At 49.3% G+C, this 22,327-nt stretch overlaps 1 protein-coding gene across 5 annotated transcripts in view; it reads right to left on the bottom strand.

Annotated features, from left to right (window-relative positions):
- Nucleotides 1-22,327, bottom strand: part of SUSD6 (sushi domain containing 6) — a 157,775-nt gene that overhangs the window by 91,489 nt on the left and 43,959 nt on the right. For 4 of the 5 annotated variants that reach the window (XM_038765521.1, XM_038765524.1, XM_038765523.1 and 1 more), the window contains exon 2: nt 909-1,104. In XM_038765521.1, the coding sequence (XP_038621449.1) occupies nt 909-1,029 (121 nt within the window). In that variant the 5' untranslated portion in view covers nt 1,030-1,104. Of the gene's footprint in view, nt 1-908; nt 1,105-1,604; nt 1,624-22,327 lie in introns of those variants that run through there. The other variant, XM_038765522.1, reaches the window with a different exon arrangement.

The raw sequence follows: 22,327 nt of genomic DNA, 5'->3' as shown, positions 1-22,327 counted from the left end.
AGCTTATCTACCCCAGTGCTTAGTACAGTGGCACTTAACAAATATCATAAAAAAAATTAAAAGGCAGAGCTGGGATGGGAACCAAGGTCTTCTGACTCCCAGCCCCATGCTCTTGCCACTAGGTCACCGTTAGTGACTGTTATAAATGGAACACAGTGGAGTCTAGGATGCTTCCAACAAAGACATCAAACACATCAAAAGTTCTGCCCTGTGACATGTCCAGACAAGTCGTCCTAATAAAAACTGCAGAGGACTCTCTCCTTCCGTGACAGCCAGGCAGTGTACACTTACCACCTCCTGTTGCACGGGCAGTAAATAGACATTGGCAGGGGCGAGGATGACCCCGGAAGAGGTTTCCTACAAACTCCTGAAACGGACCATACATTCCCAGGCAAAGACGACCCTGCATTTAGGTTTTTTGGGACCAGAGTCAAAGAAGAGAAGGACAGTTTGCTGCCACTGTTATGGCCCACTACAAAGGACCCTCACACTGTTTTCTCTGCTATTACACACAGGAGAAAAACACACAGAGCACCCCCCAGCCCCACTGTGATCCCAGAAGGAAAAATGTGCCCTCCCTCTGCTTTCATTCATTCATTCAATCGTATTTACTGAGCGCTTACTGTGTGCAGAGCACTGTACTAAGCGCTTGGGAAGTACAAGTTGGCAACATATAGAGACAGTCCCTACCCAACAGCGGGCTCACAGTCTAGAAGGGGGAGACAGACAACAAAACAAAACTTATTAAAATAAAATCAATAGAATAAATATGTACAAGTAAAATAAGCTTGTGCTAGAGGTCCAGCAGAATTTCCAATCGTCCTGAATCCAGCCACCATCTCTCCCACAATCCACTTCCCAAGATCCTTCACTCCATCTAGGAGCAGGTTAAAGCCAACATGACTTACCTGAGGTCAGTCCCTCGGGGAACAAAGTGCTTAAGGTCATGAGCATAAGAAAGAATCCATGACCCAGTGAGGCAAACCGAGAGTCTGAGTTGTTCTTTGGTGTTATCCTTCCATGGCACATCTTTTATCCGTCCACGTTAAAAAAAAAAAATAAAAAAAACCCCAAAGCCCAAAACTAGTTGACTAGAGGATTCACCTACAAAAGAAACACACAAGAAAAAACACAAATTAAAACTCCAATGAGGAAAGAGGAAGCGTATTATTTCTTAACCTAGCCACAACATAAAAACAATTCAAGGACTCCTAACCCAAATTCGACCTGTCTTCAGGATGATGGAAGATATTCTTTTTTTTTTTTCTCTCTCTCTCCTCTTCTCTCTCTCTTTTTGCCAAGTGAACCCTGGAAAAATGTGTCAGGCCTCCACCCAGCTGCCAGGCCCAGGAACCCAGGCAAATCTGACAAGATGGGGGCAGGCGAGGCGGCAAGACGAAGCGTATCACCTGCGATCTCCCAACCAGAACTGGACTTTGAGAGCAGGCTGGGTGACCCTACCGAGCACTGTGGCTCTAACAGGAAAGAGGCTGCCTGCCGTCAGGGAGGGAGCTGCTGTTGAATGAGTCAAGCCTCTTCTTTGCCTCTTGGATGCATAATACCCTCAACCACCACCCCGAAGTAAAAAAACAAAAAAAACCCACCCGCACGTGTTTCGTAGGGAGAAGGGCGACTACTGACCGAACCCACCGCCTCGAAGAGGAATGCAGAGCATGGGAGCAGAACGGCCGAGCGCCCTGAGATAGATCCATCCACCCAAACAACAACAGGCCCAGTCATTCGGAGATCTGACTCCGTGCCTGTGAATGTCCAAAATGGGCCAGTGACGGGGAGTCGTGTCATTCCTGTGACTTGGGAGGTGGCCACGTCTTGTGTATCATTGGTACTGCCAACCACCTCTCCAAAAGAGCAAATAAGAGCAGGAAGGGCATGTTTTGTCTTATGATATTTATGGCACTGTACTAAGCACTGGGGTAGGTAGAAGTTAATCAGGTTGGACACAGACCCTGTCCCTCATGGGGCTCCCAGATAGATTAAGAGGAAATGCCCATTTTCCAGGTGGGAAAACCAAAGTCCAAAAAAGCAAAGCAACTGCACAAGGTTACCCACCAGACATGTGGAGGGGCTGGGATTAGAACCCAGGTCCTCCTGCCTCTGAAATAATAATAATAATAACGTTGGTATTTGTTAAGTGCTTACTGTGTGCAAAGCACTGTTCTAAGCGCTGGGGAGGATACAAGGTGATCACGTTGTCCCACATGGGGCTCACAGTCTTAATCCCCACTTTACAGATGAGGTAACTGAGGAATAAAGAAGTTAAGTGGCTTGCCCAAGGTCATACAGCTGACAAGTGGCTGAGTGGGGATTCAAACCAATGACCTCTGACTCCCAAGCCCGCGCTCTTTACACTGAACCACGCTGCTTCTCCAATTTGACATTTTTTGATTTGAGAAAGGCAGGGGAAAGAGAGGGGGTGATCTGAGAGGCGGTTTGGAGACGTGAAAAGGGCGAGGGGTGGGACAGACCCGGAAGGAGAGCAGGTGGCATGGGGAGGGATCCAACCATAAAGAAGGCCGGGAGGCAACACAGTGCGGGGGTCCTCTCATTTCCAGGCAGGATAACCAGATCTCAACTTAAAGGATGGGCAACAGTGCTGCAGTGCCAACTCCAGTCACCCTTGGCCCTGCACAGACCTCCTAGGAAAATGGGATAAGGTAATGAAATAAGGGGCAGTCTCAAATGCCAGACCTTGGCCAAGGCCAACAGGAGCAGCGTGGCCTTTTGGAAAGAGCACGGGCCTGGGACTCAGAGACGTGCCCTTGGCCATGACAGTGCCAAGTCCAGTCCCAATTTGAGCTTTCGCGTTCTCAAAACTACAGATATGGCCAACCTGGACGGAAGGTGCTCCGGATGACCAAAGTTCCAGCCAGCTCAAGCTCTTGCTCGAATGTGGCCCTTAGGTGGGGCCCAGGGAAGTCATTTGAGTGTAGCCTCTTGACTCTTATGTTCCCATTTGCAAAATGGAAAGGTGCTTGTGGGAAGCAGAAAAGGCAGCATTTGCTGCCAGATGTTTCTGGAATCGACCCAAATCTCTCTCACGTACGGTCTCACCATCTTAAAGTCCTTCCATGGTACCAATTAATCCATCCGGGCTTGGGAGTCAGAGGTCATGGGTTCAAATCCCGCCTCCGCCGCTTGTCAGCCTTGTGACTTTGGGCAAGTCACTTCATTTCTTTGGGCCTCAGATATCTCACCTGTAAAATGGGGATTAAGATTGTGAGCCCCACATGGGGCAACCCAATCACCTTGTATCCTCCCCAGTGATTAGAACAGTGCTTTGCACTTAAATACCAAAATTATTATTACTATTATCAATGGCACTTATAAAGAGTTTCCTGTATGCAGAGACCCATGCTAAGCTTTTGGAAGAGTCCAGCACTACGGAGTCGGTAGATGGGATCCCTGTCCACAAGGAGCTTACACTCCATCTGAATAATAATAATAATAATGGTATTTGTTAAGCACTTACTATGTGCAAAGCACTGTTCTAAGTGCTGGGGAAGTTACAAGGTGATCAGATTGTCCCAAGGGGGCTCACAGTCTTAACCCCCATTTTACAGATGAGGTAACAGGCACAGAGAAGTTAAGTGACTTGCCCAAAGTCACACAGCTGACAAGTGGCAGAGCCGGAATTTGAACCCACAACCTCTGACTCCAAAGCCCTTGCTCTTTCCATTGAGCCATGCTGCTTCTCAACTCCAGACCCCTGAAGGCAGCTCATGAAGAGCAAATGTGTGGCCCTCTTCCTGCCCTGGCAGCTGTAGGTGCCACTGAGCTACCTGCCACGAGAGGGGTTGTCTGAGAAGTGGCCACACCCAATCCAGTCAACAAACAGGAAGGTCCGGGCAGGGACCTCGTGCTCTCATGATGGCAATTAAGCATGGAGTTAATCGATTCTGATTTCCTGGGGTGCATATTGTGCCCACCAATAGCTCCTGTCACCGTCACCAATCGAATGCCACATGGTGGGCACAAGAGGATGGTGGGCACGAGAGGATCCCAACAGAGACTGGCAGCTTTCAGGTGGGGAAGAAGTCTGGATATCTATGACAGACAACTCTTCACCTGAACAAACGTAAAGGAAGTCTAGATATACTTGCCCTTCTACACAGAAAAACCACAAAGCAACTCTCCCTTTGCCTATTCCATGCCTCCATGCCACCTAATCCAGAATAATCACAGGTCGGAGAAGCCCGATAATAAATGTGCCCGGACCCAATGACAACAAACGGTAAACCAACAGTAGCAACGCTGACTTTCTTGTTCTAGCAGTGCAGTGAAGGCTATGTACTGGAGAAGACTATGCTTGTTAAATATATCTATATATCTATGTGTGTGTGTGTGTACAAATACATATACATATAAGGTATATACATATAAATATATAAATAGAGAGAGAGAGATAAATGATAGATAGATAGGTATGTAGATAGGTAAAAATGGGCTAGCAAATTTTCTTCTCTGCCGGGCTGTGCTACAAGTAACTCCAAGTGCTTTTGCGAGGTCAATACTAGGTGAGAATAAACTCTGGAATTCCATGCCATCCCCTGATTCATGAGGGGGGAAGAGAGGAAAACACAGAGGATCGAGAGCCGAGTCACCCTCCCCAACAAATATTTACTGAGCACCTGCTGAATGCTCACGTTTTATTAGAAACTAGAAGAGGGCAACGCGGCTTAATACATGGCGCATGAACGGTCAGACCGGAAACTTCCCATCACCCCTGGGAATTCCCTGTGGAACCAAAGCCAGCGATGGTGCTTGGAAAATAGTCACAAATCGGAGCCTTCCTTCACCATAGCAGTAAGGAAATCCCAGGACTCTGCTGCAAGCTATGACTTTATCCTGCCAGCTGTCGTGGGCTTAAAAATTCACTCCAATGTTTGCTTTGAACAGCTTGGGAAGGAACTTTATTAAATTGAAGACTAAGTGCTCCTCACAAGCCCCTTTGGACAACAAAGGATTGAAAAAAAAAACCCCAAAAAATTCACGTCCAACCAAAAACCCAGGGCTCTGCTTCAGTCTCCCTCTGGTATGTCGGTGACTTGCTTTTCCTTGCAAGAAAAAATAATGATGAACAAGAAATCTGGAAGTGAGCCTCGACTCCAGAGCCAAAGTCCACCCGCCCTCTGAAGGAATGCTCAATCCAAACACGGAAGGCAGGAGAATGCGTTAGCTAGGCAATACCACAGAAAAGTACGGAATGGATTCCCTACCTTCTCTGGAGTATTCTCTGTGCATTGTAAGTGCTCAACAAATACCAATGATGAACTATATACGATTTCTATATTATGAATTATTTATTTCTATTCATGTTGGTCTCCCCCTCCGGACTGAAAGCTCGTTCTGGGCAGGGAACTCTGTTGTACTGTAAGCGCTCAATAAGTACCATTTATGTGATGATGATAATCATCATCCACCCTAGGTGTACATTCAGGGTGGAAAAAGAAATGATAGAAAGGAAAATGGGAGGGCGAGAAGGAAGAAGGCGAGAAGCTGGGCCCCTGAATCTGGGGCTGGCACCCCAGGCACTAAATGGTAGTCACTGTTCGGATCACCTTGGGCAAGTACACTTCAGTCAACAGCAAGACCATTCATTCATTCATTCAATCGTATTTATTGAGCGCTTACTGTGTGCACAGCACTGTACTAAGCGCTTGAGAAATACAAGTTGGCAACAGATAGAGACGGTCCCTACCCAACAGCGGGCTCACAGTCTAGAAGGGGGAGACAGACAACAAAACAGAACATATTAACAAAATAAAATAAACAGAATATGTACAATTAAAATAGAGTAATAAACATGTACAAACATCTATACATATATACAGGTGCTGTGGGGAGGGGAAGGAGGTAAGGCGGGGGAGGATGGGGAGGCGGAGGAAGGGGAGAGGAAGGAGGGGGCTCAGTCTGGGAAGGCCTCCTGGAGGAGGTGAGCTCTCAGCAGGGCTTTGAAGGGAGGAAGAGAGCTAGCTTGGTGGATGTGCGGAGGGAGGGCATTCCAGGCCAGGGGGAGGACGTGGGCCGGGGTCGACGGCGGGACAGGCGAGAACGAGGCACAGTGCGGAGGTTAGCGGCAGAGGAGCGGAAGGTGCGGGCTGGGCTGTAGAAGGAAAGAAGGGAGGTGAGGTAGGAGGGGGCGAGGTGATCAAGAGCCTTGAAGCCGAGAGTGAGGAGTTTTTGCCTGATGCGTAGGTTGATTGGTAGCCACTGGTGATTTTTGAGGAGGGGACCAATACAGAGAACCACTAAAAAAAAGTTCAGGGTTAAGGACTTTGTTAAAGGATAATGAAAATGCTAAGAGGAAGGAAGACAAAGCTCACTTCTTCTTGAAACTCCACAGGGGAGGCTCCATGCTTCCTTGTGAGTCAGATATTTGCACTGGGGATTGAGGCTGCCCTGAGGAGAGGGCCGGCTAATTTCCAAATGATTCATCTTTACCCTTCCTTCCTCCGGTTGCCCTATGGTGGCAGTAATTAAGTCTGGGGGGCGAACTTCTCCGAATCCCAGAACTCCTCCCCACCAACTCCAAACCTGTGCCCTTTATGCCTGCAAGTAGAGACTGACCCTCATTCATTCAATCGTATTTACTGAACGCTTACTGTGTGCAGAGCACTGTACTAAGAGCTTGGGAAAGTACAATACAATAATCAACAGACACATTCCCTGACCACACCGAGCTTACAGTCTAGCACCACGTCCCCTGTTCCCTGTCCCCCAGCATCACTACAGGCCATTAGCACTTATAGGGTGGGCAGGCGATCCCACAGCCTTCGGCCATTGGACCGTCGCCTTCCTTTCAATCCCCAGGATTGGCCCAGCCCAGCCCCACTGAGCTGGGCACCCCAGGAAACCAAGCTGGTTCCCAGGGTATCTCAGGGAGGGGAATGGATCTGGTCTGGGGCAGGATGGTGAGCCAACAAGCCCCCCAACCCCTTCCCCACTGTCTGGGCATCTCAGGAAGAGATCCGTCCCGGATTCAACCTTCGAGACTTACGACTCTGGAAACTATGGGTTCGGATGGGATAGGTACTGGGCTCTGTCTTCTGCAAGCCAACTCGGCAGGCCAGCTTGTTTCTACATTAGGACTGGTCCGTGCCTGCCTTGGATCCCGGGGGCCCGGGGAAAGGGAGGGAGGTAGTCCACGAGCTGGGGCAACTTTTCCACAAGGCAGTCGAGGAGGAGCTGCAAGAAAGGGCTCGTCTCAAACGTCCACAGTTTGGGCTTCAGTTGTCGGTGTCCGGCCTCCATCCATGGACAGGGTGAGGGAGAGGGAGATGCTCTCAGGCAGGCCTCTGCTGCCTTTGCCAATTTGGGTCCTGGACTAAACTGGGACAAGAGCTTGGCTTTGGACAAAGAAACTGGGCACAGGATCCCGGTATGGGGACCGAACGGACAGAGGATCCTGGTGCTCCTAGTGCAGAAAGCAGTCTGTGGGATAAGTATCTAGCAGAGTATGAGAGATTACGAAGATATAATCCCAATTCTCAAGGGATTTACAATCTAATAGGGGAGTCAGGCACAACATTCTTTACAGTTAAAAAGGAAATAGGAATGGAAAGACGGACAAGTGCCCACTAAAATAATAGAGGACCTAAGTCAATATGTTCCTAAGAGGGATTCACACCTCCTCTAACAGAGAGCTGAGATAATCGCTGGAAGACAGGACCTAGGGGAGAAGAAAATTAAACTGGGAATCCCTCCTGGATCAAGTGGGATTTCAGAAGGGATTTGAAGGCAGGGAGAGCTAGGAGCTTGGTTGGCTGGGAGGGACCAGGAGTTCCAGGAAGGGGGTGGAGGCAGGCACTAATATGGTACACTTGAGAGATCAGTATAGTGTGGGCCTCAGAGGAACAGGCAAAGAGGGCAAATGCTTAAGAAGGAGAGAACTGGTGGGCAGCCTTGAAGTTGGTGGTCAGAAGGTTTCACTTAAAGTGGGAGGAAATGGCTAGCCATTGGAGATTTCTGATTTATGATCTGAAAGGATTAAGGTTTGAAGAAAATGACCCAGGCTGCAGATCCAAGTATCACGCAGACTTGAAAGGGGGAGGGGCTGGAGACAGGAAGATCAGTGAGGAGGCTGATTCAGTACTCTCTTTGGAAGGGGATGAAGGCTTGGCCCTGAGAAATATTGTACAAAAGGCCCTGGCGGGATGTAGCGACAGAACGTGAGGATTCAAAGGTAGGAAGCTGTCAAAGATGACACCAAGGCTGTGGGCTTCTGGGATGAGGAGATCGGTGGTACTGATGGCAGAAATGAAGAAGGCAGAAGGAGACTGAGTCTAGGAGGAAAGATGAGAAATTCAGGTTTAGACAGTCAGATTAAGATGCGGGCAGGACATTCATATGTAGGTGTCCAGGAGAGAGAAGGAAATGTGAGGTTGGATACGAGAGGTGATGGTGGAGGGTGGGGGTGATGACAATGATGATGATGACGACGACGACATGGATTGAGACTGATCTGGGATCCAGTCACAGAGAGGTAGTAGGTTGTCTGATACAAGTAGGAACCTCCCCACAAAATCAGGCAATCAGTAATCTTGAGTGTTTATTGTGGGTAGAGCACTGTAGTAATTAATCAATTAATAATGGCATTTATTAAATGCTTACTATGTGCAAAGCACTGTTCTAAGCACTGGGGAGGTTACAAGGTGACCAGGTTGTCCCAAGGGGGCTCAGAGTCTTAATCCCCATTTTACAGATGAGGTAACTGAGGCCCAGAGAAGTTAAGTGACTTGCCCAAAGTCACACAGCCGACAAGTGGCGGAGCTGGGATTTGAACCCATGACCTCTGACTCCAAAGCCCATGCTCTTTCCATTGAGCCACGCTGCCTCTCTATTTGCTAAATGCTTACTATGTGCAAAGCACTGTTCTATGCGCTGGGGAGGTTACAAGGTGATCAGGTTGTCCCAAGGGGGCTCACAGTTTTAATCCCTATTTTACAGATGAGGTAACTGAGACACAGAGAAGTTAAGTGACTTGCCCAAAGTCACGCAGCTGACAGTTGGCAGAGCCAGGATTTGAACCTATGACCTGACTCCAAAGCCCAGGCTCATTCCACTGAGTCACGCTGCTTCTCCCAAGTAAGCACGCACTTGGGAAAGCACAATCCAACAGTTAGTAGTTATGCTTCCTGCCCGCCAGGAGCTTACAGTTTTCAGAGTGAGTAAAAGTAAGGAACTCGGACTTTGTGTGATGAGAGGGGAGAGAAGAGCCAGAAGTTGAATCTGTGAAGGACCACTTAGAGGGCTAAGAGGGAAACAGGGTGAGCACAAGGTCAATGAAAGCACGGTGAGAGAGCATTTCCAAGAGTACAAAATGTCGAATAATACTTGTGGTGTGTATTAAGTGCTTACTAGGTACCAAGCACTATACTAAGCACTGGGGGAGATACAAGATCATCAGGTCCCACATGGGGCTCACAGTCTAAATAGGAGTGAGAACACGATTTAATCCCCATTCTGCAGATGAAGGAAGAGAGACCCAGAGAAGTGAAACAACTTGTCCAAGTCCACACAGCAGGTGAGTAGCAGGATCAAGATTAGAACCCAGGTCCTCTGACTGCCAGCCAACTTGTACTTCCCAAGTGCTTAGTACAGTGCTCTGCACACAGTAAGCGCTCAATAAATATGATTGAATGAATGAATGAATGCCAGGTCTGTGCTCTTTCCACTAGGCTGCTCTGCTTCCCCAACAGTGTCCAAGGTGGGCGACAGGTCAAGGAGGGCTAGGAGAGAGTAGAGCTAGAGCCCAAGACTTGGCTACCAGAAGAACGTCAGTGATTCTGGATAGTGTGACCCTCTCAGTGGAGTGAAGGGGACAAAAACTGGACGGCAGTAGAACAAGAATGTTGGTGGAGAGAAAGTCATGGGAATAAATGGGGCTCTACTTCACCTCTTGGCAGGTTTGTTTATGGCCCACGTACAGGGTGTACCTAAAGTACTTATCAAAAAGAGAGACCATCTACTAATAACTAATAACCAACTAATAATAAAAGATCCACGGGTACCCAAAAATCATAGTGTAGCTGAGAAGAGTTAGAATAAAGAATAAAGAATGTAGAGAAACAGGAGAAAGGAAGGGGTGAGAGAAAGGATTGGAAAAAGCCAAACAAAAAGAGGAACGGGAGAACAAAGGTGCTTTGGCTCCCCCACAAGATTTAGCACGGCAGGAGATGGATACGCATGAGGAACTCATGATATGCATGCTTTGTCACATGCCCAAGTGCTCATGACATCATTCATGCAAGACACGGCAATGCCGGATTGGATTTTTGAGAACCCAGAGGACCTAGGAGGAAATCAAGGCTGGACTACACTTTCTCTCAAGTCGTAGCCTTAAAAAGATCATGAACTCTTTCAGGTACAATGTTGCAGAAGATGTGTCAATACTCTGAACGGTTCCCAAGCATTGGGAAAGAATTAATGTACTTTCCAGAATGCTTACCTTGCCACCAGAGAGGAACTATAGGCACTAGACTTGATTTATGCATGGTATTTGTTGAGCGCTTACTGTGTGCAGACTTTAATACAACAGAGTTGTAGACTAGTCCCTTGCACACAACAAGCTGACAATCTAGAGGGGGAGAGGGTCATTAAAATAAATTACAGACATGTACATAAGCACTGGGGGACTGAGGGTGGGGTGGCTATCAAGTGCTTAAAAGGTTCAAGTTCATAGGTGACAGAGGGGAAAAGGAACCAGTGAACCTCCATATCTTCCTGGAGGAGATATGATTTTAGGAGGGCTTCGAAGGTGGAGAAAGTGGTGGTCTGTCAGACATGAAGGGAACAGGAGTTTCAGGCCAGAGGCAGGATGTGGACGAGGGGTCGGCGGTGAGCTAGGTGAGACGGAGGAACAATGAGTAGGTTGGCATTCGAGGAAATCAGCCAGGTAAGATAGGAGGTGGCACGCTGAATGAGTGCTCTGAAGCTTATGGTAAGGAGTGTCTGTTTGTTGCGGACGTGGATGGGCAACTCCTGGAGGTTCTTGAGGAACGGGGCGAGGGGGACTGAACGATTTCGTAGAAGAATGATCTGGGCAGCAGAGTGAAGGATGGGCTGGAGTGGGGAGAGATAGGAGGCAGAGAGGTCATCAAGAAAGATGATGCAGTAGTCGAGGCAGGATAGGGTAAGTAACCCCCACAACCCGCCTGACTGACCCACGGACTGCCCTTGCTCCGCCCACTGGCAATGCCCCACCTCCTGTCCCTGCCCAAGCCCCTGTCTCTGCCCCACTCCCTGCTTTTCTCCAGCCCCTGGCACTGCTCCTGCCCTAGTTTCTGCCCCTGCTCCAGTCCTTGTCCCTGTCTCCTCAGCCCCTGCTGCTGTCCCTGCCCCTGTTACTGCCCTTCTCCAGCCCTTGGCACTGCTCATGCCCTAGTTTCTGCCCCTTGCTCCAGTCCTTGTCCCTGTCTCAGCCCCTGCTGCTGTCCCTGCCCCTGTTACTGCCCTTCTCCAGCCCCTGGTACTGCTCCTGCCCTAGTTTCTGCCCCTGCTCCAGTCCTTGTCCCTGTCTCAGCCCTTGTTGCTGCCCCTGGCACTGCTCCTGCCCTGGATTCTGGTCCTTGCTCCAGTCCTTGTCCCCGTCTCAGCCCCTGCTGCTGCCCCTGCCCTTGTTACTGCCCTTCTCCAGCCCCTGGCACTGCCCCTGTCACAGCTCCTGCCCCAGCCCCTGCCCCTGTTACTGCCCTGGCTCCAGCCCCTGGCACTGCCCCTGCCCCAGCTCCTGCTCCAGTCCTTGCCCCTGTCTCAGCCCCTGCTGCTGCCCCTGCCCCTTACTGCCCTTCTCCAGCCTCTGGCACTGTTCCTGCCCTAGATTATGCCCCTACTCCAGTCCTTGCCCTTGTCTCAGCCCCTGTTATTGCCCTTCTCCAGCCCCTGGCACTACTCCTGCCCTAGTTTCTGCCCCTGCCCCAGTCCTTGCCCCTGTTGCTGCCCCTGCCCTTCTCCAGCCCCTGGCACTGCTCCTGCCCTAGTTTCTCCCTGCTCTACTCCTTGCCCCTGTCTCCTCAGCCCCTGCTGCTGTCCCTGCCCTTCTCCAGCCCCTTGGCACTGTTCCTGCCCTAGTTTCTGCCCCTGCTCCAGTCCCTATCCCCGTCTCAGCCCCTGCTGCAGCCCCTGTCACAGCTCCTGCCCCTGTTACTGCCCTGGCTACAGCCCCTGGCACTGCCCAAGCCTCTGCCCCTGCCCCGTTACTTCCCTTGCCCCAAATACTGCCACCCCTGCCCAAGCTCCAGCCCCTGGCCCTGCCCGTCTCAGCTCCTGCCCCTCCTGCTGCTGCCCCTGTCTCTATCCCTATTTCTGCCCTGATTCCAGCCCCTGCCCTAGACCACATCCCTGCCTTGGCCCCTGGCACTGCCCGTTTCAGCTCCTGCTGCTGCTGCCCCTGCCTCTACCCGTTACTGCCCTGATTCCAGGCATTGCCCATATCCTGGCCTCAGCCCAAGTCCCTGCCTCGGCCCCAACCCCCTGGCTCTGACCCTGTCCTGGCACCCGCCCCAGCTACTGCCCTGGCCTCTGCCCGTCCCCACCCCCCGCCCCACCATGGCCCAGCCTGTGTGTCTGCCCCAACTATCAGGCAAAAACTCCTCACCCTCGGCTTCAAGGCTCTCCATCACCTCGCCCCCTCCTACCTCACCTCCCTTCTCTCCTTCTCCAGCCCAGCCCACAGCCTCCGCTCCTCAGCCGCTAATCTCCTCACTGGGCCTCATTCTCGCCTGTACTACCGTCAACCCCCGGCCCACGTCATCCCCCTGGCCTGGAATGCCCTCCCTCCGCACATCCGCCAAGCTGGCTCTCTTCCTCCCTTCAAAGCCCTACTGAGAGCTCACCTCCTCCAGGAGGCCTTCTCAGATTGAGCCCCCTCCTTCCTCTCCCCTTCCTCCGCCTCCCCATCCCCCCGCCTTGCCTCCTTCCCCACCCCACAGCACCTGTATATATGTATGTATGTTTGTACGTATTTATTACGCTATTTATTGTATTTGTACATATTTATTCTATTTATTTTATTAATATGTTTTGTTTTGTTGTCTGTCTCCCCCTTCTAGACTGTGAGCCCGCTGTTGGGTAGGGACCATCTCCATATGTTGCCAACTTGTACTACCCAAGTGCTTAGTACAGTGCTCTGCACACAGTAAGCGCTCAATAAATATGATTGAATGAATGAATGAATGAATGGATCAACACAGAGCAGATTGGATGGAGAACAATGGGCGGATTTTAGTGACGATGTGACGGTAGAAGTGACAGGATTTGGTGACAGAGTGAATATGTGAGTTGAGTGAGAGAGATGAGTTGAGGATAATGCCAGACCTATGGGCTTGTGAGATAGGGAGGATGCTGGTGGTGTTTACAGTGATGAGAAAGGCAGGGGGAGGACGGGGTTTGGGAGGGAAGATGAAGAGTTGAGCTCAGTAACAGGAAGGGGCCAGACTTAGATGCAAAATGCAACAGCTTTGGTTATGTATAAGCAGGCACATAAATAAACCCCTTCTGGAAACATAGGCTATTAGGGTGCAGGGGGTGGGAATCTATTAGATGCCACTGGTAGCCAAAAATTATACCAGACCTTAAAATAGTTTTCCAATGCTATTTCCCTACAAGGCTACTCCCCTGATCAAGTCATGCTGACCTTCACTCCAAGCAACAACATATTTCAATGGAGCTAAAACAAGCAGCCAGAAACTTCAGTGAAAGCTCGGCAGTTGGACAGGGAATATTGGTAGGACTCAGAGCTGCCGTGTAAATGTCTGAACCTCCACCATCCAAATCATCATTTTCCCTGCCGTTATGCTTCCAATGTCTATGACACTCTACCCTCTGGAGGAGAAATTGCCAGCCCCTGAATTTCACGATTAAGATGTTGCAGCTCAGGAAAGTGACTCCTCAACAGAGAGAGGACTGTCACTAAAATACCAAATTGCAGAATTTCTCCCTCCCCACCCCGAGAGAAGCCCAATTCAGTTGGTTGTTACTGCAAGCCAAGGGCCCAAAGGATACCATATTCAAATCTCCCCTCAGTGTCCCAGGCTCTTCAATCCTAGCACTTTCAAGCTTCAGACAATTCAAAGCCATCTTTATGCAAAGCAACAGGCAGCGTGGCCTGGTGGAAAGAGCACAGGTCTTGGAGTCAGAGGACCTGGGGTTCTAACCCCGGCTCTGCCATTTTTCTGCTGTGTGACCCTGGGCACATCACTTCATTTCTCTGGGCCTCACTTACTGCTTCTGTAAAACATGGATTAAGACTGAGCCCCATGTGGGACAAGGACTGTGTCCAATCTGATTAGCTTGGATCTAGCTCAGAGTTCAGTACAGTCTGGTATATACCAAATGTTTAACAAAAGCCAATAAAAAATAATAATAAATAGCACTGATTGATTGCTATATCCAGAGGAATCACTGAAACCATGAGAAGCAGCATGGCTCAGTGGAAAAGAGCAGGGGCTTGGGAGTCAGAGGTCATGGGTTCAAATCCCGGTTCCGCCACTTGTCAGCTGTGTGACTTTGGGCAAGTCATTTCACTTCTCTGGACCTCAGTTACCTCATCTGTAAAATGGGGACTAAGACTGAGAGCCCCACATGGGACAACCTGATCATCTTGTATCCTCCCCAGTGCTTAGAACAGTGCTTTGCACAGAGTAAGCATTTAAATAGCAAAATTATATTATTATTAAGCCACTGAACAAAGACTTTTCCGAAGTTAATCCATCAATGGTATTTATTGAGCATTTATTGTGTGCAGAGCACTGTTCTAAGCACCAGGGAGAGCACAATACAAAAGAACAACAAAGCCATTCTACCCCAAATAATATGGCACAACTCAGACACAAAAAAGCCCTAAGCTATTGCCGTTTGTGTTAGCCTGACTTCCTTGAAACTCCACAGGCCTTTAATAAGCTTCCTCTTCTACCATGTTTGGAAGCGTCTCCTTAACACAAGCTCTGCTTTTCCAGCCATATTCCTTTTGGATAGAACTTGCTGATGATTTAACCGGTGGACTGGGCTCAAGGTTACTCTCTTACTGCACCTACTGTCATTTGCTCTTTCTGATTCCACTCAGGAGAAATGAAAATAAACAGCTTGGTCTGGGCTAAATCGGTGCTGGGCTAAGCCTAGGGCAAAACCCCCCTCCCCCCACTTCCTGTCACCCCGGCCTCTCTCTTCTGGAGAAAAGGGTTCAGGACTTGCAGTAAGGAAATCTGGGTTCTACAACGAGCTCTGCCACTGGCTCGCTCTGTGACCTTGGGCAAAAATCGCTTGCTCTTTCTCGGGCCTGTTCCCTCAACCATACACCATAACCTCTTTGTGAATGGAGAACGTCTACCAACTCTGTTATCCTGAAAATAATAATAATAAAGGCATTTATTAAGCACTTACTATGTGCAAAACACTGTTCTAAGCGCTGGGGAGGTTACAAGGTGATCAGGTTGTCCAACGGGGGGCTCACAGTCTTAATCCCCATTTTAAAGATGAGGTAACTGAGGCACAGAGAAGTGCAGTGACTTGCCCAAAGTCACACAGCTGACAATTGGCGGAGCCGGGATTTGAACCCATGACCTCTGACTCCAAAGCCCATGCTTTTTCCACTGAGCAGTATGGCCTAGTAGAAAGAGCACAGTCCTGGGTTCTCTGTGCCTCAGTTATCTCATCTGGAAAATGGGGATTCAACTTTACTCCTTCCTGCTATGAGCCCACTGTGGGACAGGGACTGTGTCCACCCCACTATCTTGTGCTCTCCTAAGTACTTAGTACAGTGCTCTATATGGTACAGTAAGCACTCAATAAGTACAAATAATTGATTGATTGATACCCTGCTCTCCCTACTTCTTAGACTGTGAGCCCCAACTAGGAAGGGGACTGTCTCCAGTCTGAGTAGCACATTATCTACCTAAGTACCCTGGTCGGTGTTTGGCATAGGGCAAGTGCGCTTAGAACAGTGCTTTGCACATAGTAAGCACTTAATAAATGCCATCATTACTATTATTATAAACAGCACCATCATTACTAGAGTTACCACCCCACACCACCCCAGGCCTATTTTTTTCAAAACCCTCATTCCTTGGGGAGTGGTGGAGGAGTGTTTTATTGTCCATCTCCCCCCACTAGACTGCCAGCTCCTAGAGGGCAGGGGTCCGTCAGGTCTATCAACAGCCAGGCCCATTGACCTCATTTAACTAAACAGAATGTGACAAGCAACGGAGGTGCCAAGTACGAAAACTATGTCTGGGGTCCTCGGGCTGGGGGGCACCCAAAGCAGGTCCAAGCAGAACGGTACCCGGATTGAAGGCTCTTTTCGAGGGGGAATGTTACTCACTGACTGAAAGGGCTGTCTGAGTCACCGAAGGATTTGGCATTTCGAAAATTCAGTCTGTTGGTGGTATTTACTGAGCGCTTAACGTGCGCAGAGCACTGGACAACAGGGCTTAGTGGCCCAGGATGAATGAAATAACATGTTAGATCAGCTGATGCAGCTCTTTTCTGCCCTAACCCCACAATGCTCCTTCATTCCCTTCCATCTGCTCTCCCCTACTCTGTCCCCTACACCCAGCACCCCCTCTTCATTCCCCTCCCCACAGGCCAGACCTCCTCACTGCATTCCCATCCAACCCCTCCCTACCCCTCTCCCCCACCCCATCCCTGTCATCCTAACCCAGCTCCATCCTTCATCCCACTCTCCACGCACAATTCTGTTTGTTCTGACAATTTGACACCTGTCCACATGTTTCGTTTCGTTGTCTGTCTCCCCTTCTAGACTGTGAGCCCGTTGTTGGGTACGGAGCATCTCTATACGTTGCCAACTTGGACTTCGCCAGTGCTTAGTAGTGCTCTGCACACAGTAAGCGCTCAATAAATATGACTGAATGAATGAATCCCCATTAAACCCCTTCCTTACCTTCGCCCCACCACACCCCATGCACCCTCCCCACAGCCTCAGCCAAACGTGGCCTGTAGAACCCCTGCTCCACCACGGGGAAGCTTCCCTTCCTTACTGACCTGTTCCTGACCCGATCACTCCACCTCTTTGCCATCACTGAAACCTGGCTCTCCCAGGCGACACAGTTACTCCAGCTGTTCTCTCCAGAGGGGGCCTCGTCTTCTCCCACTCTCCCAGACTCAATGGGAAAGGAGGAGCTGTCAGCTTCCTTCTCACTCCCCAATGCTGCTTTTGCACCATTCCACCTCCCCCATTCCTTTCTTTCCCATCCTTCAAAGCCCATATCAACCACTCTACCGCCTACCCCAGATTCTAATCATCTACCGACCCTCAGGTCCCACCTCCAACTTCTTTAACCATTGTGATCCCTTTCACGCATTTCTTCTCTTTCTCCTTGCCTACATTTATCCTTGCGGATTTCAATATCCACATAGGTGTTCCTGATGACCCTTCCACTGCCCACCTTCGATCACTCCTCAACTACACTGACCTCCTAACTCCATCTCATCATCTCTAGCCCCTGCACAATCTCTACCCTCACCAACTCTGAAATCCCTCTGACCACAACCTCCTCACCTGCCTTCTCTCCCACACACCTCCTCCCCACAAATCTTTACTTGTTTCCCCACAGAGACCTCTGATCTTTTAACCCCATCCAATTTTCTCAAATCATCAGGCCCAATGTAGCCTCCATACTCAAACTACCGTCCCTCGATGATTAAACTGACGCTGTCAACACCATCTTCTCTACTGAACTCAACTAATTCGCTCCCCTATCCCTTTGTTGATCTCATACCACTAACCCTCAGCCCTGGGTCACCTCTGCACACCGACTCCTTCACTCCTGTGCAAAAGCCACAGAGTATTGCTGGAGAAATCTAGGCCTCAGGCTGATTTTGCCCATTTCAAGTTTATCCTTGCATGCCATAACTCTGCCCTCTCCTCTGCCCACCAAAACTGTTTCGCCACTCTACTGACTCTCATGCCCACTCTTCCGGATATTTAACTCCCTTTTCAGGCCCCTGTCCCCCCGTCTTTCCCATCCCTTGCCCTCAATGTCCTGGCGACGTATTTCATCAACAAAATTGACAACATCAGTGTTGATCTCCCGAAAATCTCCCCTGACCCTCTCCAAGCCCTGCCCTCCCCTCTCCTGCCCTTTCTTCAATTCCCCCACCTTTCCCAGCACTATCTCTAGAGGAAATCTGCCTTCTCTCAAAATCCACCCCCTCCACCTGTGCATCAGACCTCATTCCTTCGCAACTCATCAAAACACTTGCTCCCTCCCTTCTTCCCATCCTAACTGCCACCTTCAACTGTTCACTCTCCAGTAGCTTCTTCCCCATTGCTTTTAAACACTCCCATATCTCCGCATCCTAAAAAAAAATCCCCCCTTGACCCCACGGCTCCCTTCAGTTATTGCCCCATCTCCATCCTACCATTCCTCTCCAAACTCCCTGAGCGAGCTTCCCACACCCGCTGCCTCAAGTTCCTCTCCTCCAATTCTCTCCTTGACCCCCTCCAATCTGGCTTCTGACCCCACAGAAACCATGCTCTCAAAAGTCACCAATGGCCTCCTTCTTGCCAAATCCAATGGCCTCGACTCCAACCTAATCCTCTTCGACCTCTCGGCTGCCTATGACCCTCTCGACCACTCCCTTCTCCTGAAAACATTATCCAACCTCGGCATCACTGACACCATCCTCTCCTGGTTCTCCTCTTATCTCTCTGGCTGCTCATTCTCAGACTCTTTTGCGGGCTCCTCCTCTGCCTCTCATCCCCTAACTGTGGGGGTCCCTCAAAGTTCAGTTCTGGTTCCCCTTTCTCTTCTACATCTACACCCACTTCCTCGGAAAACATTCACTCACACGGTTTCAACCATCACCTCTATAGGGATGATACCCAAATCTTCACCTCCAGCCCTGATCTCTCTCCCTCTCTGCAGTCTCGGATTTCCTCCTGCCTTCAAGACATCTCTACTTGGATGTCCTCCTGTCACCTCAAACTTAGTATGGTCAAAATTGAACTTATCTTCCCACCCAAATCCTGTCCCCCTGCTCACTTTCCCGTCACTGCTGAAAGCATCACCAAGCTTCGTATTACACAAGCCTGTAACCTTGGTATTATCCTTGACTCCTCTCTCTCCTTCCACCCACATACTCAAGCCATCACTAAATCCTCAGTTCTACCTTCACATCACCAAATCTGCCCCTTTCTCTCCATCCAAACCACTACCACGTTAATGCAAACACTTACCTTATCCTGTCCTGTTTACTGAATGAGCCTCCTTGTTGACCTCCCTGCCTCCTCTTTCCACTGCAGTCCGTTCTCTGTTCTGCTGACTGAATCATTGTCCTTCAAGTGTTCAGACCATGCTGTTTCCCCAATCCTCAAGAAACTCCAGTGGCTGTACATCCACCACTGTGGATCCACTGTGATCCACTGTGCATCAAACAAAAACTCCTCATCGTTGGCTTTAAAGCACTTTCCCACCTTGCCCTACCTCACCTCACTGCTCTCTTATTGCAACCCAGCCCACATACTTCATTCCTCAGGTGCTATCCTTCTCACTGTACTTCAATCTCATCTATCTCGCTGCCGACCTCTCACCCACTTCCTACCTCTGACCTGGAACGCCCTCCCTCCTTATACCAGGCAGATAATAATAATGATAATAATAATAGTAACAACAATGATGATGGTATTTGTTAAGAGCTTACTATGTGCAAAGCACTGTTCTAAGCGCTGGGGAGGTTACAAGGTGATCAGGATGTCCCACATGGGGCTCACAGTCTTAATCCCCATTTTACAGGTGAGGTAACTGAGGCACAGAGAAGTTAAGTGACTTGCCCAGAGGTACACAGCTGACAGTTGGCGGAGCCGGAACTTGAACCCATGACCTCTGACTCCAAAGCCCGGGCTCTTTCCACTGAGCCCAACTTTAAAGCCTTATTGAAGGCACATCTCCTCCAAGAAGCCTTCCCTGACTGAGCCCTCCTCTCCTCTTCTCCTACTCCCTTCTGCGCCGCTCGGACTTGCTTCTTCATTCGTCTTCCCTCCCCTTCCCCCAGATACATTTATATATGTATGTATCTGTAATTTATTCATTTGGATTAATGTCTGTCTCCCCCTCTAGACTGTGAGCTGCTTGTGGGCAGGGAATGTGTCTGATGTACTGTACTCTCCCAAGTGCTTAGTACAGTGCTTTGCACACAAGTAAGCCCTTAACAAATGATTATTAGTAATGATCATAACGTTAGGCAAAAAAAGTCACACCTCGTCCTTAGGTGCTAACATAGCACACTGACTCAAGGAATACTAATTATGGTACTTGTTAAGCACTTACTCTGTGTCAAGCACTATACTAGGCACTGGCATAGATACAACAGAACCAAGTTGGATACAGCTCATGTCCCCCGTGGGGCTCACAATCTAAGTGGGAGGAAGACCAGGTAATGAATCCTCATTTTACAGATGAGAAAACTGAGGCACAGAGAAGTGAAGCGACTTGCCCAAGGTTATACAGCAGGCAAGTGGCAGGGCTGGGATTACAACCCTAGTCTCCTGTCTCCCAAGCCCAGATTCTACCCACTAGGCCACACTGCTTCCCGATTCTTCAATGGAAGATTCTTTACAAGGAGCAAGGCTTAAGTACCTGAAGTATGACATTTCAGCTGCAGGACTACTGCAGGTTGAAGATAGGGCATGCAAGCCATGATTTCTCTGGCTAGATACCCTATGCCTCTCCAATACTCCAATGGGCAAAATGGCCCTTTTGACTGCATTTCTGATTTCAGGTGCACACTTAATCTTGGCTCAGGTAGCCCTGGGCCTGTTTCCAACAGGAGATACAAATCTGCAACAATCTCCTTTTAAATGTGGCAGGGAGAAAGGCTTGTATTTAGGCCTAAATGGGGATCTGGATTTTCTTTTGAGCTAGATTTGTCCCCCTCCCTACCCTGCAACCTGAATTACTTGGATGTATCCTGGTGCTAAAAACTGTTCTTGACACATCTTAATCCCTTAAATACCATTATTATTACTATTACTGACATATGCTTACTATAGTAAATGCTTTCTCCAGAGTCTGAGACATGGTAGAAATGAACAGAGACCCATAAAGAGACTGAAAAAATGAGATTAAAAAAGGCCAGCGGAGTCAATGGAAAACTGCAAGATAGAGTGTGTGGAGAGTACCACATCAACCACATCTTGTGTTATACTCTCCCAAGTGCTTATTACAGTGTCTTGCACACAATAAGCCCTCAATAAACACAACTGATTGACCACCATACTAAGTCGAAGGAATTCGAGGCTACTGTTATGATATTATACATAATATTATACATAATATACACATACATAATATTATGTGCCAAGCGCTGTGCTAAGTGCTCCGGTCGACAGGAGATAAGCAGGTTGGACGCAAACCCGGTCTTACATGGGGCTCTCGGCTGCGGGCCCTGCTATTCTATTTAGATGGGGGGAACGTTTGAACCTACCACAGAAGTGTTATGTTGCCAACTTGTACTTCCCAAGCGCTTAGTACAGTGCTCTGCACACAGTAAGCGCTCAATAAATATGATTGAATGAATGAATGAATGAATGAAAGTCACAGCCAGTTTTTGAAAGGGCTTCAATTAATCAATCGATCAACCGACTGCATTTATTGAGTGCCTGCTGTGTGCAAAGCACTGCACTAAGTGCTTGGGAGAAAACACGAGTACATTCCCTGCCAACAATGAGCTTACAGTCCAGAGGTTTCATCAGCATCATCCAGGAACACTATATGGTAGAACCAGGGGAGCCACAACCCAGCCAGCTCACAGACATCGAAGCACTGCTTGAGGTCTGCTGGCCCCCAGGCCACGGGGGTGGAGTCTGGAAGTTGCACTAACCCAGGCAGCTACTCAAACAGGCGACAGCCACCCAGGCAACTACCCTGGGTTGCAGCGTGGCTCAGTGGAAAGAGCACGGGCTTGGAAGTCAGAGGTCATGGGTTCAAATCCCAGCTCTGCCAACTGTCAGCTGTGTGACTTTGGGTACTTCACTTAACTTCTCTGTGCCTCAGTGACCTCATCTGGAAAATGGGGACTAAGACTGTGAGCCCCTAGTGGGACAACCTATCACCTTTTATCCCCCCCAGCACTTAGAACAGTGCTTTGCACACAGTAAGCACTTAACAAATGCCATCATTATTATTATTATTACTCTATCAACAGGTGATCGCTACCCAGGCAACTACTCTAAGAAGAGGTGATAGAAGGGGTACACACAGTCCTAGAGGGTAGATGTCTCATTCTCTAAGCGACCCTGCAGTGAACTGCTCGGAGATGCTGCAGGAGGTGGTAAGACCTCACGGGCAGAAAT

The sequence above is a fragment of the Tachyglossus aculeatus genome, chromosome 23, assembly GCF_015852505.1.
Source record: "Tachyglossus aculeatus isolate mTacAcu1 chromosome 23, mTacAcu1.pri, whole genome shotgun sequence".
Taxonomy (NCBI): domain Eukaryota; kingdom Metazoa; phylum Chordata; class Mammalia; order Monotremata; family Tachyglossidae; genus Tachyglossus; species Tachyglossus aculeatus.
Note: the sequence above shows the minus strand (reverse complement) of the source record. Positions and strands in the feature narration are given on the sequence as shown.